Raw genomic sequence first — 15,994 nt, 5'->3', positions numbered from 1 at the left:
TTCCTACTATATATCCATGAGACATACTTCTGAAATACATGGTCAGTGCAAGGGGCCTCTATTCACTGCCCTCTGCAGGGCCATGTAACAGTTTAAAAAATAATCTAATGCTCTACTTTAAACATATTCACACCATTTGACTTAGGAATTATATTTCTAACATTCGTCCTTGAAAAGTAATACAGGCTGGGCGCGGTGGCTCACGCCTATAATCCCAGCACTTTGGAAGGTTGAGGTGGGCAGATCACTTGAGGCCAGGAGTTTGAGACCAGCCTGGCCAACATGGTGAAACCCCCTCTCTACTAAAAGTACAAAAATTAGCTGGGTGTGGTGGCGGGCGCCTGTAATCCCAGCCACTCAGGAGGCTGAAGCATGAGAATCGCTTGAACCCGGGAGGTGGAAGTTGCAGTGAGCTGAGATCATGCCACTGCATGCCAGCCTAGGTGACAGAGCGAGACTCTGTCTCAAAAAAAAAAAAAAAAAAAGAAAAGGAAAGAAAAGAAAGAAAAATAATTTGAGACACGGAAAATGATTTATGAACCAAAATGTCCATTAAAACTTCATAATAGAAATAATAAATAAAACCAACTTATCACACAAGAGGAATAATTAAGGTACATTAATATTATGGTATTTCATCCAGTCATTTAAACATGGTATACAGGGAAACATTTATGCTAAGATGTTTTAAAATGTATAAAAATTGGTTTTATGGTGAAATTACTATACATGTATGAAATAAAATATATAGAAAGTAAAAGCCATAAACCAATTTACTAACATTAGTTGCACTGAAGTGACAGATTTCTGGTTGATAAAAACATTCTTTCCAAATTTTTCCATTCCCCACATTTTTAGAGTAAACATATAGGACATTTACAACCGGAAAAAATACTTTTCTAAGATTTCAAGATATCTGTTCCCATGTCACTCCCAAATGATTCAGCTGACCTGAAACACTGAAACTATAAAAGTGGCCATCGCTGTCATTCAAGACGGACATTAACCAGAGCTGAAAGAAATCCAGAAAAGTACAATATAATCAATTAAACAGAGACGTCTCTGTGTCATAATGACAGTCGCACAGACTTTGCATTTTGGAAAAGCCAAAGATCTAAGCAGTGATTCTCAACTGCAGACAATTTTGCCCCCCAGGGGACATTTGGCAATATCTGGAGACATTTATCGGTTATCACAATAATTGATGTTACTGGCATCTAGGGGTAGAGGTCAGAAGGGATGCCGTTAAACATCCTACAAGGCACAGAAATAGTCCCTTACAACGTGCAGACTTATCTGGCTCAAAATGCCAACAGTGCCAAGGTTGACAAATCTTGCTCTAAAAGGATGAAACAGAAATCAATGAGCTATTAAGAAGAGTGTAGAAATGATCAACTTGATTTTATTCATCCAGTTACAGAATTAAATAACAAAGGGGGATTCCCTGAAACCTAAAGGCAATTTTATCAAAAGGAAAACAGGATTTTCGGCCTGCTTAGGGAACTAAGAGAACTCATCAGTTCAAGAAGTGAAACAAAATGAAAATGTAAACAAGTTCAAGAAGGACTGAGATAAAAATCAGAGAGAATAAATCCGTGATGGTATTTGGAAGTAATCCTTAAGGAAACAAACATCTGAAAGTCTAGCTCCCTTAGGCTTTCAGGAAAATATCATTCAGAGCCATTATCAGAGACAGACATTAGAGTTAAGCCACTGGTCAGACCAGAGAAGCATATTTCTTATATCCTGAAGGGTGAATTCCTGCCTATGTGGGCAAAGAACATCCCAAACTTTTTTTTTTTTTTTTTTTTGAGATGGAGTCTCACTCTGTCGCCCAAGCTGGAGTACAGTGGCGCGATCTTGGCTCACCGCAACCTCCGCCTCCCAGGTTCAAGCAATTCTCCTGTCTCAGCCTCCCGAGGACTGGGACTACAGGCATGCGCCACCACACCCAGCTAATGTTTTTATATTTTTAGTAGAGACGGGGTTTCGCCATGTTGGTCAGGCTGGTCTCAAACTCCTGACCTCAAATGATCCACCTGCCTCGGCCTCCCAAAGGGCTGGGCTTACAGGCATGAGCTACCACACCCAGGTAAACTCATCTAGTTGTATATATTAACTATGTACAGCTGTTTGTATGTCAAATTTTTTTTTAAGAAAGAAAAGTCCCAGGCCGGGCGCGGTGGCTCACGCCTGTAATCCCAGCACTTTGGGAGGCCGAGGCGGGCGGATCACAAGGTCAGGAGATCGAGACCACGGTGAAACCTCGTCTCTACTAAAAATACAAAAAAAAATTAGCCGGGCGCGGTTGTGGGCGCCTGTAGTCCCAGCTACTCGGGAGGCTGAGGCAGGAGAATGGCGGGAACCCGGGAGGCGGAGCTTGCAGTGAGCTGAGATCCGGCCACTGCACTCCAGCCTGGGCGACAGAGCGAGACTCCGTCTCAAAAAAAAAAAAAAAAAGAAAGAAAAGTCCCGTAGAAGGACTAGCCCTCTTTAGTTGACCAGGCAGACCTCAAAGTCACAGCAGCCCAGGGGCTGAGCATGATGCTTAATGACACCTGAAAGCATACGGCAAACTACTGTTTTCTGTGATGTCCCTGTTGCGAATATTCATTTAAGAACTAGGAGGGAAAGAGGCCCAATAAGGTCTGTGATTGTCAAAGTAACTTCTTGGAAGAAAAGAGGAATAAGGAGCATAAAAGAAAACAAGTAAGTAAATTTATTTGCATCATGAAAAAAATTACCTTAGAATAAAATGTTTTGTCAAGCGAAACCATAAATCAGTATAGTGTAATCCTGGAGTAACTGTGTGATGTGTCTCAATGTCTTACACGATCTCGGCTCACTGCCATCTCCGCCTCCCAGGTTAAAGCAATTCTTGTGCCTCAGCCTCCCGAGCAGCTGGGATTACAGGCATGTGCCACCATGCCCGGCTAATTTTTGTATTTTTAGTAGAGATGGGGTTTCGCCATGTTGGCCAGGCTGGTCTTGAACCCCTGATCTCAGGTGATCCGCCCACCTCCGTGTCCCAAAGTGCTAGGATTACAGGCGTGAGCCACCGTGCCTGACTGGAATAAAGTTTTATTCTGAAGAGAGTTGTGTTCATTTGTTTATGTACTGTCTATGGCTGCCTTCATGCTACAATGGCAAATTTGAGTAGTTGTGACAGAGACCATGTGGCCCTCAAAGCCAAAAATATTTACCATCTGGTCCTTTACAGAAAAAGTTGGCTGACCCCTGGTTTAGACACACTTCCCAACCTGGCCTTCTCATGCAAGGTGATTTCTACTCACAGAGTTTGAAATTCCCAAATAATTTGCTAACAAGTCTGTATATTAAAGAGGGTAAGCCTGGTTCCTGGTGACAGAGATAATTATGGATGACAAAGAAATACTTGTCTGTGGCAGGAATCTGCGTAGGCAAATTTGTATGTTCTTTTATTTTTCCTTGGATGTTTTTCGAGGGCTTTTTGGAAAAGAGTTGACCTCCAGACTCCTCATCTGGTCACAAGATTCGTGAGTCATATGGTATATCTTAATTTTAAAAAATAAGCTTTGAAATGCTGAGATAAAGTCTTCGTTTAGAAAAGTTCATTATCCCAACTTCCGTTATCTCTTTCAAAGATTGGTTAGGGGTGAGGAGAAGTAGTGACATATGTAGAATATGTTCTTTTCTTCTTCTTTTTTGTTTATTCAATCTCTAGATAGATGTTTATGGCTTTAATTACTGGACTACTGAGAAGTGGTAGAAATGAAAGATACGCAAGATGAACAGATTTGAAGGACAGAGTTTTGTTTCCATGACATTGAAGCAGGGATAGAATTGTTTTGTAGAGAGGGGTGAATTCTCAATTACAGCACAGACACTTAAACTGTCTCACTGTAGAGAAGGTTAGGACTGTTTGCCCCAAAGCATAGGATAATCAGCTCAAGAAACACATTTATAGCATTCATGACTTCTATTTAAGAAATAGTTGACCAGGCGGGGTGGCTTATGCCTGTAATCCCAGCACTTTGGGAGGCCAAAGTGGGTTTGCACTCTAGGGATTGCACCACTGCACTCTAGCCTGGGTGACGGAGTGAGACTCTGTCTCAAAAACAACAACAACTAAATGAGTTTGGACATAAGTATATACCTGTGAAACTATCATCACAGTCTATGCCATAAACCTATCTATCACCTCCAAAAGTTTCCCTTTGCTCTTATTCTGTCGTGGTAAGAACACAATATAAAGGCCTATCCTGTTAGCAAACTTTTAGGTATACAATGTAGTATTGTTAACTATAGCACTATGCTGTACAAAAGATCTCTATGACTTACCTTAAATTAAGTGGTACATTCTTAAAATTACCACTTAATAAGGATTCACATGTTAAGTAGGGGTGCCTAGAAGCAGAACCTGAGGCAGTGTTCAAATGTACGTGATTTATTGAGGAGTATTCTCAGGAGAAACCTGTAAGGGGAAGAGGGTAACAGGGTAAGGAAGAAGGAGCCAGTTAGGGTCTTAAGAAAATCTAGCCATAGCCTGTTGGAGGTGGTGGCAGAACAATTATTGACTACAGGCTGCCTCTGGGAGGGAGACTGGAAGAGTGTAATCCCCGGTTCTTGGGAAGAGAGGGGCCATTGTGAGCCATTAGCAACCAACAAGAAGTAGCTGGAAAATGGGTACAGTATGCTAGCTAGGTAAACAGGATTGGGTGGGGGCAGCACAGTGTGTTATTCCTTTGCCTGTTTATTTTGTGCAGGATACTGTGCTAAGAGCTAGGGGTAAAAAATGAATGTGACACAGTCCCTGCTTTCAAGATGCTTGTGGTCTAATGACAGCAGGGCTGATCATGTAAAGCAGCAGTATCCAATCTTTTGGCTTCCCTAGGCCACATTGGAAGAAGAATTATCTTGGGTCACACATAAAATACACTAACACTAACGATAGCTAATGAGCTTTAAATAATCACAAAAAAACCTCAGTGTTTAAAGAAAGTTTATGAATGTGTGTTAGGCGGCATTCACAGCCGTCCTGTGCCACATGCAGGCTGCAGGTTGGACAAGCTTGATGTAAAGAATATTGATGGTGCAAGTGAGGTGCTTCTTTGCATGTACTTGGATACTTGGATAGAAAGCAAAGGAGTGAATAATTGTGGAGGAGGGACATCTGGGAAGCTTCATCGAGGACATCCAATGAATGAATAGAACCAGGGTTGGGGAAAATAGGCTGGTCAAGGAAAACATGGTAGAATTTTAGGTAGAAGGAAGAGCCCTGTGCAAAGGCTGGCAAGCAAGTATGAAACAAGATGAATGTGTTCATGGAATCACATGGGGCATAGTATATGCAGAACAGTTGGAGTGGGGTGGAGGGAACAGCAGTTGATGAGGCCTGAGAGACTGGGAGCCAGAACTGGACCTCGCAAGCCATGCTGAGGAGATTGGGCTTAGAAGGGGCACCTTTCTTGCTGTCATTCCTCCAGCCTGTCCTCTGGCTTCTGGATCACCTTGGAGTGCTCATTGTCATTGTACCTGACTGCCCTGCCCCCTGGTGGCCATGTTGCTCTAAGCGTGTCGCTTTAATGCTTCTGAGCCCCAATTTCCTCATCTGTAAAATGGCTGCTGCTGATATGTGTAGAAATAAAAATAGAGATATAAAGATTTACCATCATTGAATCATTCTGCTGATATTTATTGTTTTCTGTCATTTTCCTACAATAATTAAAACAGCAGTATGTCACAGAAATGGACAAACAAATCACTGAACTTTAAACAGCCCAGACCCAAAAATTAACTTGATTTTCTTTTCTAAAAGTCATTGATGACTCATTTTCTTATTTCCCAGGACTGGTGTTACTCGTATTAGATAATCTGTTTCCTAGGCTTTTTTACTAATACAAGATTTTTTGTTTCCATCTGTAATAAAAAATAGTTGTTACTGTAATTGTTTTAAAAATGCCAAATTTTGCCTATTCTTTAAAATCTCCCTCTGTCATGAACAGTTTGATGACTCTTTCACTTAAAGAACAGAATATTATAGAACATGGAGAAACTGTTTTATCCAAAGTACACATACCCAGAACTTCAGATGAGAGGAGTATCCATCTCACAAGAAGTCTTAGGTCTTCTGAAACTCTCAGGGAGGTGAGGAGAGAGGGTCCATGGTCAGTTGGTTTTCTTCACTGAGATTTTTAGGAAATAAAAATGTTTTTTCTATGACATTTGTTGCCCTTGATCCCATCATGAGTCATCCATATGGAGGTTATATTCAGTATATTCAGTGGGAACATAAACTTTGATTTCTCTGGGATAAATGCCCAGGAGTGCAATTGCTGAGTCATAGTTGCATATTTAATTTTCAAAGAAATGACAGAAATATTTTCTAGAATAGCTATACTATTTTACATTCCCACCAGCAATGTATAAGTGATATAGTTTCTCTACGCTTTCTCTAGGATTTGATGTTTTCACTATTTTTTATTTCAACTATTGTAATAATAAGTGTGTTATAATATCTTGTTGTGATTTTAATTTGCATTTCCCTAATGGCTGGTGATACTGAATGTCTTTTCACGTGCTTATTTGCCATTTGTGTTCCTCTTTGATAAAATGTCTGTTGATTTATTATTTATTTATTTATTTATTTATTTATTTATTTATTTATTTTGAGACAAAATCTCGCTGTCACCCAGGCTGGAGTACAGTGGTGCGACCTAGGCTCACTGCAACCTCTGCCTCCCAGGTTCAAGCAATTCTCATGCTTCACCCTCCCGAGTAGCTGGGATTACAGGTGCGTGCCACCACACCCAGCTAATTTTTGTATTTTTAGTACAGATGGGGTTTCACCATGTTGGCCAGGCTGGTCTCGAACTCCTGACCTCAAATGATCCGCCCACTTTAGCCTCCCAAAGTACTGGGATTACAAGCACAAGCCACCACGCCTGGCCCATCTGTTGATCTTTAATTAGGTCATTTGTTTCCTTACTGTTGAATTTTGAGAGTTCCTTACGCATGCTGGAATATAAGTTCATTGTCAGATATGTGTTTTATAATAAATATTACATATATAGTATTTCTAAGAAATGGCCAAAATGTTTTCTAGAATAGCTCTACTATTTTACATACCCACCAGCAATGTATGAATGATAATTTCTTCACATCTTCTCCAACATTTGATATTATACGTGTGTGTAATATGTGTAAATATTTTGTCCCATTCTGTTGCTTGCTTTTGCATCTTGTTAGCAGGGTCTTTCTCAGAGCAGAAGTTTTTTTAAAAATATAAGAAGATAGTTTATTTGGGCCAAGTTTGAAGACCACAACTCAGCAGCATAGATTCAAGTTGCCCTGGATGTGCTTCTGAGAGCAAAAGTCTTTACTTTTGATGAAAACACATTTTTCTTTGCCAAGCATGCTTTAGGTGTCAGGTCTAAGAACTCTTTGCTTAGCCTTAGATCCTGAAGACTTTTTCTTATGCTTTTTGTAAATATTTTATAACTTTACATTTTTCATTTAAGTCTGTAATCCATTTTGAGTTACATTTTGTGTGTTAGGTTGTGGTAGGCAGAGATGTCCATGTCCTAATCTCTGCAACCTATGAATATGTTAAGATTGCTATTTAGCTGACTATAAAATAGGGACATTATCCTGGATTATCTGGGTGGGTCCAATGTAATTACATGGGTCCTTAAAAGTGGAAGAGGGAAGCAGAACAGAAGGGTCAGAGAATGAGCTGTGATGACAGAAACGGGATCAGAGAGATGCAGTGTTGCTTGCCTTGAAGATGGAAAAAGACAGCCAAGATCAAAGGAGTACGAGTGTCCTCTAAAAGCTGTAATAGGCAAGGAAATGAGTTCTCCCCTGTAGCCTCCAGAAAGGAACACAGCCCTGATGACATCTTGATTTTAGCTCTGTGAGACCTGTGTCAAAATCCTGACCCACTAAACTGTAAGATAGTAAATTTATGTAGTTTTAAACCACAGAGTTTGTGGTAATTTGTTGCTGTAACATTAGAAAACTAATAAATAGGTGTTTTAGAAAAGCTTCTGTTAAAATAGGATTTTATATGTTTGAGTATACTATTTATCTGAACAGTTTTTATATATGCAACATCCCCGTGATATCAGACAAATGAAGCGCTACTCTAAGTAGATCTGTGCATTCAGTGGAGAATAGTTAGAAAATGTATTACTTTTATTTCTGCTTAAATTTCTACATTCATTGTGACTTTAAATTCCCCACTATTACTTTTTAATAGGAAGTATCTTCTTGTTACTGTTGGTTTTGTTTGCATTTCAGAAGAGAGTTGAATGAAATTTTGCACCAGAGAGCCAAATGTAGCCCCAAAAATTTACATGATGGGAGGCTAACATTCTCTTTTTTTTTTAATATTCAATTGACTGACTACAGGACAAACAGAACCTTAGTTAATGGTCCTGATACTTGTACTAATTTGATTAGTTTTTTAAATGACAGCTTTGAGATATAATTTATATACCATACAGCTTACCCACTTAAAGTATACAATTCAGTTATTTTAATTTGTTCACAGATATGTGCAACCAATCACCAAAGGATACAATATGTTTTCACACTGTCTTCTAATTTTAATTGTTTCTGAGAAGTTTGCTGTTAATTTTATTGGGCTTCTTTTGTAAGTGATGAGTTGTTTTTTCCCCTTGCTGCTTTCAAGATTTTCTCCTTGTCTTTGGCTTTCAGTTATTTTACTATGAGGAATCTCTTTCTGGATCTCTTTGCGTTTATCCTACTTGATGTTCTTTGAGTTTCCTGAGTGTGTAAATTAATGTTTTTCAGTAAATTTGGGAAGTTTTTCTAATATTTTTTCTGCTCCTTTCTCGTTCACTTTTCCTTTTGGTACTCTCATTATGTATATGTTGATGAACTTAATGGTGTTCTACATTTCTCTGAGACTGTTTATTCTTCTTTTTTCCATCTGTTCTTCAACTTGCCTAATCACTGTTGACCTACTTCAAGTTCATTAATTCTTTTTTCTGCCTATTCAGTCTACTGCTAAGGCCCTTCAGTGAATTTTTCATTTCAATTGTGCTTTCAACACCAGAATTTCTATTTGGTTATTTTTTATATTTCCTATTTCTTTATTGATAGTCTCTGTTTTGTAAAATATTGTCATCATACCTTCCTTTACTTCTTTAATCATGGTTTTCTTTAGTTCTTTGAACATACTTATATGGCTAATTTGAAGGTTTTGCCTGTTAAATCTGACATGTGGTTGTATGGGTCATACTTTCCTGTTTCTTTGCATATCTCTTAAGTTTTTGTTGGAAACTGGGCATTTTGGATAATATATTGTAACAATTGTGGGTACTACCCCCTCCACCAGGGTTCTTTATTATTATTTGCTTATTTACTGCTTTAGTAACTGGCTGGATTATTTTATTGAAGGCTATTTCCTCAACCCCCATTCTCACCCTGCAGTATGAAGCCTCTAATGTTGCTCTTCGGGGGTACAAGCTTGTATATGCCCACAGTCACCCTGGGATGACAGTGGTTTTGGTGAGGCTCTCCTTGGCTGTCTCTTTACTTGACCACCCCATGCTGTTATGGTCTACTAATTGTTGACTGGTTGCTCTTGATTTTTGTTTTGTTTTGTTTTGTTTTTGTTTTTGTTTTTTTGAGATGGATTTTCACTCTTGTCGCCCAGGCTGGAGTGCAATGGCGCGATCTCAGCTCACTGCAACCTCCACCTCCCGGGTTCAAGCAATTCTCCTACCTCAGCCTCCCGAGTAGCTGAGATTACAGGCGCCTGCCACCACGCCCAGCTGCTCTGTTGTTTTAATCATGTCCTGGAACATAAATTGCTCCACAAACTGATCCAATCAAATTAGGGCTCCTTTGAAGATAGTTTCTGAGATCAGTGTTTGAGATTTCTTCCGACCCCAAGAGGCTATCTCTTTCCCTGGTTCTCTCTGGCATATTAGGCAGCCTAGGCTTGAACTTCTGTACACTCAGTTGCAAATGAAGTCAGTTTTATTGCAGGAGAATTGAAGTCCCCTATTCTATGCCCTGCCTCTCTCCCTGGGAAAAATCTTTGAGCCACAGCTCTGGCACAGGGGGTGGAGACAAATGGTGAGCTTCCCTCTGAGTGTCAGTCCCAGGTCTCCCAGGTTTGCCTCTTCTGGTATAGAACCCTTACCCCACAAGGTAACGCCAGAGCAATCAAGGCTCTGGTATTCTTGGTGGCACAACACCCAAGGCTTAGCCTCCATCCCATGAGTTGGGGGCTAGGTGGAAGAAGGGAGCCCCCACCTCTCAGCTACATTATCCTGTAACGTAGCCTCAGCAAAAGTAGCTGGGAACAGGATAAGAGATGCCAACATCCTGTTCTTCCCAGGAAGAAAGAAGCTGGGAGCTGGGGTAGAAGGAACACTGTGTTCTTGGCTACTCTACTCTGGCATGAGATCTGTGCTGGGAGAGAAGATGGAGGAAGTGGTTCTAGATCCAAATACTGCAGACTTTGACTTTACTTTCTGAATTTTAGTAGATTTTCTTGAATAAGTGCTTCTTCATTTGCTGTATGCCCTTACAACCATTTCCAGAGACTTTAAATGGTTGTTTGTTTGTTTTTTAATTGAAATAACTTTCACCAGTTTCGCTGGGAAGAGGGTCGTCCACGGAGCTGCTCACGCTGTTATGCCAGAAGTGGAACTCTATAAGCTTTTTAACATACAGTTTTATTGCTGCTACTCTTAATTGCTCAGAGTGGCCTTGTACTTGGATTTCTACTTCGTTAGTAGATTGTAAATGGCTTGAAGGCAGTAGCCTTGACCTTTATTCATTATGGAATCATGATAGCCCCTGGTAGCATGTTGTATGTTGTGGCACATAAAAGAATGTCAGTCACTGACTGTATTGCTGTCTTTTCAAGTTTACATTTTCAGCTCTTCCTTTGTGACTTAAAATGCTTAACTGTGTCTTCCTTTTTTCTTACACTCCAGTGCTAGTGTGTTCCCAGAAGGGTGATGCTTCTTTCTTTTATCTGTCATTGGCCATACTCAGGGAAGTACACTTGAACCGTTAGAAGTTTTAGTCCAAAGCATTTTTATTTACTCTTCACAATATAGGAGCTTTCTTTAACATTCCCTGTAGTATATATATAATTATGACTTTAGGCTACTTATTTGGGATATGGGGACAGAAAGAGAGAGAGAGAGGGATAAAGGGCAGGCAGAAAATTAGTGTGGTCATGTTCTTAAAGGTGGATATGCCTCACTTGTTCTTTCTTCAGTCAAATATGTCTCATGCTTTTCAAACCTTGGCTCTTGATGGCCCTGCCCTCATGACTGATTTTTTCTTTTCTGTTCCTCTCTTACTGGGGATCACTGACTGGTTATGGCCCCATGGCTGCCCCACCCTTTGGTTTGGTCAACAGTGGCCATGTGACCACATCTGAGGCTCCAGTTAGTGCTGTACCACTCATCTGTGGCTTGGGCTTCCTCCTAAGGCTAATGTGGCCTTTCCTAGTCTTTGACATGCTTTGTATTGAAAGATTTGGTAGTACTTTTCTCTCATTACTCTAAGTCATTTGAGAATATTCTTGACAAAAATCATTCAGTTTGCATGATTTGCTTGCTGCTACTTCTGGAATCTGTGGGACAGTGTTGACTGCCCTCTGGGATGGGTGCGTGTGAACTGTTTTATTCAGTGTTGTTCTCTTTCCCAGGATGCTCCAGGATGAAACGCCATAGGCCTGTCAGCAGCAGTGACAGTTCAGACGAGAGTGAGTAGAACTGGCTGGCAGCTGGTAACCTTTCTATCTATATCCCTTGGGGATTTTTCCTTTCATTTGAGGATAAGCCATTTCATGCTTTTTTCAATGGTTAAAAAATGTTTCTGAGAAGGAAAATTCAGGGCGCCATTTTCTTATTTAAATTTCATTAGAGATAGATAAATTAGAAGAATTGGTTGTGTGTGGCATATAACTGTTTTCACTTTTCATTTACGTAAACAACAAAAGCCAAATCTAGTAATGCTTTAATAGAGCTTCTCTAGAAAGAAGAAAAGTACAAGAGCATAAATTGTAGGCCCTGATTCTAATTGTAGCTTAGGTACTAAGTGTTTGACTGTGAGTCAGTCATCATTTGTAAAAGGCAGTAACCTTATTAGCAATAGCCTTTGGGGAAGCGCTGAAGTATACACAGATTACTTGCTCCACATTTTTAGTTTTTCCAATTGTTTTTGGAGATACTTTTTCTTCAAGTGGAATTTGAATTGTGTTATTGCAGAACATTATGAGGTGTGATTATACCAAATCAGATAATCTCATCCTTAGCATTGTTGAAGCTTTTGCACTGTAGGAGATCATCTATAAATGTCACTAAACTCCATTATGAGGCATTCTTCAGTGCAATTTGACTGTTTTCTTCAGTGCTATGAGCTCTCTGGTTTCTCCATGATATTTTTCATATTCTCTTGGATGACATTTAGTTTTATGACATTTAGTTATATTAGTAGGTAATGCATCTCAGTATTATTTTCTAATTATCTTTTACAGGTCCTTCCACTTCCTTTACTTCTGGCTCAATGTATAGGATCAAGTCAAAAATTCCAAATGAACACAAGAAACCTGCTGAGGTGAGATCATATTCTCGATTTTTAGACTTAAGCTATAGTTTGGTTGCTTGTCTCCCAAAACCTCATGTTGAAATTATATCCCAATGTTGGAGGTACAGGCCTAATGGGAGATGTTTGGATCATGAGAATATATCCCTCATAAATAAATTAGTGCCCTCCCAGTGCAAGGGGTAAGTGAGTTTTCACTCTGTTAGTTCCTTTGAGAGCTGGTTGTTAAAAAGAGTCTGGCACCTCCTCCCATTCTCTCTTGTTTCTTCTTTCACCATGTGATCTCCACATATGCTAGCTCCCCTTGGCCTTCCACCATGAGTAGAAGCAGCCTGAGGCCCTTACCAGCTGCCCAATCTTGAACCTTCCAGCCAGCAGAACCATAAGCTAAAAAAACCTCTTTTCTTTATAAATACTTAGCCTCAGGTATTCCTTTATAGCAATACTAAATAAACTAAGACTACTTTTAAAAGGATAGATGGCTGCCTCCTAACTATATACCAACAGTACCCAGAATCTGAAGATGTGAAGAATAAAGAATGTGTCAGTGGGTAGGCTTGTTTCCTGATGAACTTATTTGTTTTCCAAGAAAGATTCCATTTTCTGTCTCCTTTAGGAGAACAATAATCTTCACACTGTGATTTCATTTTGTGATTTCAATCATCTTCACACTGTGGTGACACGTATTGCCTGGCTTTAGAATATTCCTCCCGTAACCAGGAAGTCAAAGAGAGCCAGACTAGGGGAATTGAGAAGGACCTAGAGATAGCCTGGCCTATGATTGGAAAAAGCTAAGTTAGCAGGTGAGGAGAGATAGTACAGAAAGGGATAGGTGAGTAGGACTACATTAAACATTGTATGGGTCATGATCTGTGAAGCTGTGATGGGTCCTTACAGCCTTTGGATCACTGCTGGCCCAGAACGAATAGGTCAATCCTTATGAGGCTGGTCATCTTTTCCCAAAAGGCAGCAAAGTGCCAGGGTTCCCCTTCAACTTGATCATGGTTTAGTGAATCCTACAGACTTTCCTCTGTGATAATTAAATGATGATAAAATGACCTTGTGTATCTTCACTTCTACTATGAGTAGACTTCCTTAGCTGTAAAAGAACAGAAAATATATTAGTTATGTATTGCTGCATTACAAATTATCACAAAATTCGTGTCTTAAAGCAGCACACACTTATATCTCAGTTTCTATGGGTCAGTAATCTGGGCATGGTGTGACTAGATTCTTTGTTCAGGATCTTTCAAGGCTGAAATCACTGTGGAAAATGGGATGTGTTCTCATCTGGAGGCTTGCCTAGGGAAGAATTTGCCACCAAGCTCATGTTGTAGGCAGAATTTGTCTCCTTGGAGCTAAAGGACTGAGGTTTCTGTTTTCCTTCTTGCTTTTGGCAGAGAGCACTCTCAGTTTCTAAAGGCCACTTGTAGTTCCTTGCCACATGGCCTTTTCCATAGATCCTTTCACAACATGGCAGCATACTTATTCAGAGCCAACAAGGAGAGTCTTTCCCTCCGGTCAGCTAAGATGGAGTGTTACATAACATAATATAATCATGGGAGTGGCATCCCCATCACATTTGCTATATAATGTGACCTAATCAAAGGAATGACGTCTCATCATGTTTGCCATATTCTGTTGTTCAGAAGCAAGTCACAGGTCCCACTGCCTTAATAGAAAGGGAGTGACTCTTTGTGGGTTACTTTTGGGTGTGTCCACCAGAGAGCATTTCTCTCTTCCTTGGAGGTCACTTTTCATTTCTTTTGCCAGGGATTTTTCTGGGCACTATAGAAGTAAAAGTTTATTTATATATGTCCATGTCATACAGAAAAACTTAGGGAATATAACACACATAAACAGGAGTGGAAGAAATTTCCCATCTGTCTAGAGGAGACTTTGACTACAGAATGGTGAGAAAGAAACCTTGCTACCTACCCTTTTAGGAGGACAGCTGGTCCTAGGACATAAGGCAATTCAAGGGCTTTGGATTTTGAGGCCTACTGCCTCCCAGGCAGTGGAAATAGTAGTCTTTTTGTTGCAAGGGATAGGGGACCTGGGCTGCTGAAAGCAAATTGTTTTCATTTATATTTAATCTGTTATAAAAAGGAAAACCTGGTGATATTGTAGGACAAAACTAGCCTTTGCATTAGAAGAGCTTGATCCCATGTTCTGCTTTGCTGGCTTATTTCATCTCTTTGAAATAATTTGTCAGCATAACATGGACATTATCATACCTATCTCTCATAGCTACCATTTATTGAAGTTTTATGTGCCAAAAGCTTTACATTAGTTTCCCAAATTTAAACAGTTATGAGACTCTCCTTGGATGCCTGTTTAAAATAATGATTCTAGACCTACCCCACCCTGTGACACTACTGAATTAGTATTTCCAAGAAAGGTGCCTAGGATCTGGATTTTAAAAAGTGACTCAGGTGATTTTTATAATCAAGCACATCGGGGAAGTAATATACTCCTGTTCTATTCCTCCAGTAACACTATAAAGTAGGTACTTTCCAGTTTTTTGTTTGTTTGTTTGTTTGTTTGTTTGTTTTGCAGGTGATGAGGCTCAGAGAAATTTATTTGCCCAGGGTCATTTGAAAAAGCAGAACTGACATTCAAGTTTTTATTCATGCTGAATCTTGTTTTATTAACCCATATGCATTGGACATATTATGTAGGGTACAATAACTGTATAGTAAACATTTGTTGAAACTTTGGCAGTTAAGAACTATGGGACAGCATCAGTGTTTTCTCATGAGTAGTTATAATCAGAGTTTCCATAATGAAGTGAGAACAAAACTCAAGAATAAAGAGAACAAACCTGGAATTGAACAGGGGCTGGGAACCCAGGCAGCAAGAAGAATATAGTAGGAACCCTTGGTAAAAGAAGAGAAGTAAAAGTAAGTGGAAATTGGCAAAGGTGACAAGCACACACTACTCACAGGTGAGTCTGAAAGCAGCCTTTGAGGAATCAGATGGAACCACTGTGAATTCTTTCTTCCTCTTTGGCTCCTGAAACTGAAGCAATATTGCCATTGGCTGCTTTTTATTTTTTTTAATTAATTTATTTATTTATTTAGATTCGGAATCTTGCTCTGTCGCTCAGGCTAGAGTGCAGTGGTGCAATCTCGGCTCACTGCAACCTCCACCTCCCAGGTTCAAGCGATTTTCCTGCCTCAGCCTCCCAAGTAGCTGGGAGTACAGGCGCCTGCCACTGCGCCTAGCTAATTTTTGTATTTTTAGTAGAGACGGGGTTTCACCATCTTGGCCAGGCTGTCCTTGAACTCCTGACCTCGTGATCCACCCGACTTGGCCTCCCAAAGTGCTGGGATTACAGACGTGAGCCACTGCGCCCAGCCGCCATTGACTGCTTTTTCCAAAGCGTCAGTTTATGCCCTATTTCTGATAG

The 15,994-nt window shown here is 40.0% G+C and overlaps 1 protein-coding gene across 2 annotated transcripts in view; it reads left to right on the top strand.

Moving 5' to 3' along the window:
• JADE3 (jade family PHD finger 3) overlaps positions 1 to 15,994 on the top strand; it is a 155,289-nt gene that overhangs the window by 61,656 nt on the left and 77,639 nt on the right. For both annotated transcript variants that reach the window (XM_025372683.1, XM_025372682.1), the window contains exons 2-3: positions 11,684 to 11,740; positions 12,515 to 12,594. In XM_025372683.1, the coding sequence (XP_025228468.1) occupies positions 11,695 to 11,740; positions 12,515 to 12,594 (126 nt within the window). In that variant the 5' untranslated portion in view covers positions 11,684 to 11,694. The remainder of the gene's footprint in view (positions 1 to 11,683; positions 11,741 to 12,514; positions 12,595 to 15,994) is intronic.

Source organism: Theropithecus gelada, chromosome X (genome assembly GCF_003255815.1).
Source record: "Theropithecus gelada isolate Dixy chromosome X, Tgel_1.0, whole genome shotgun sequence".
NCBI lineage: Eukaryota > Metazoa > Chordata > Mammalia > Primates > Cercopithecidae > Theropithecus > Theropithecus gelada.
Note: the sequence above shows the minus strand (reverse complement) of the source record. Positions and strands in the feature narration are given on the sequence as shown.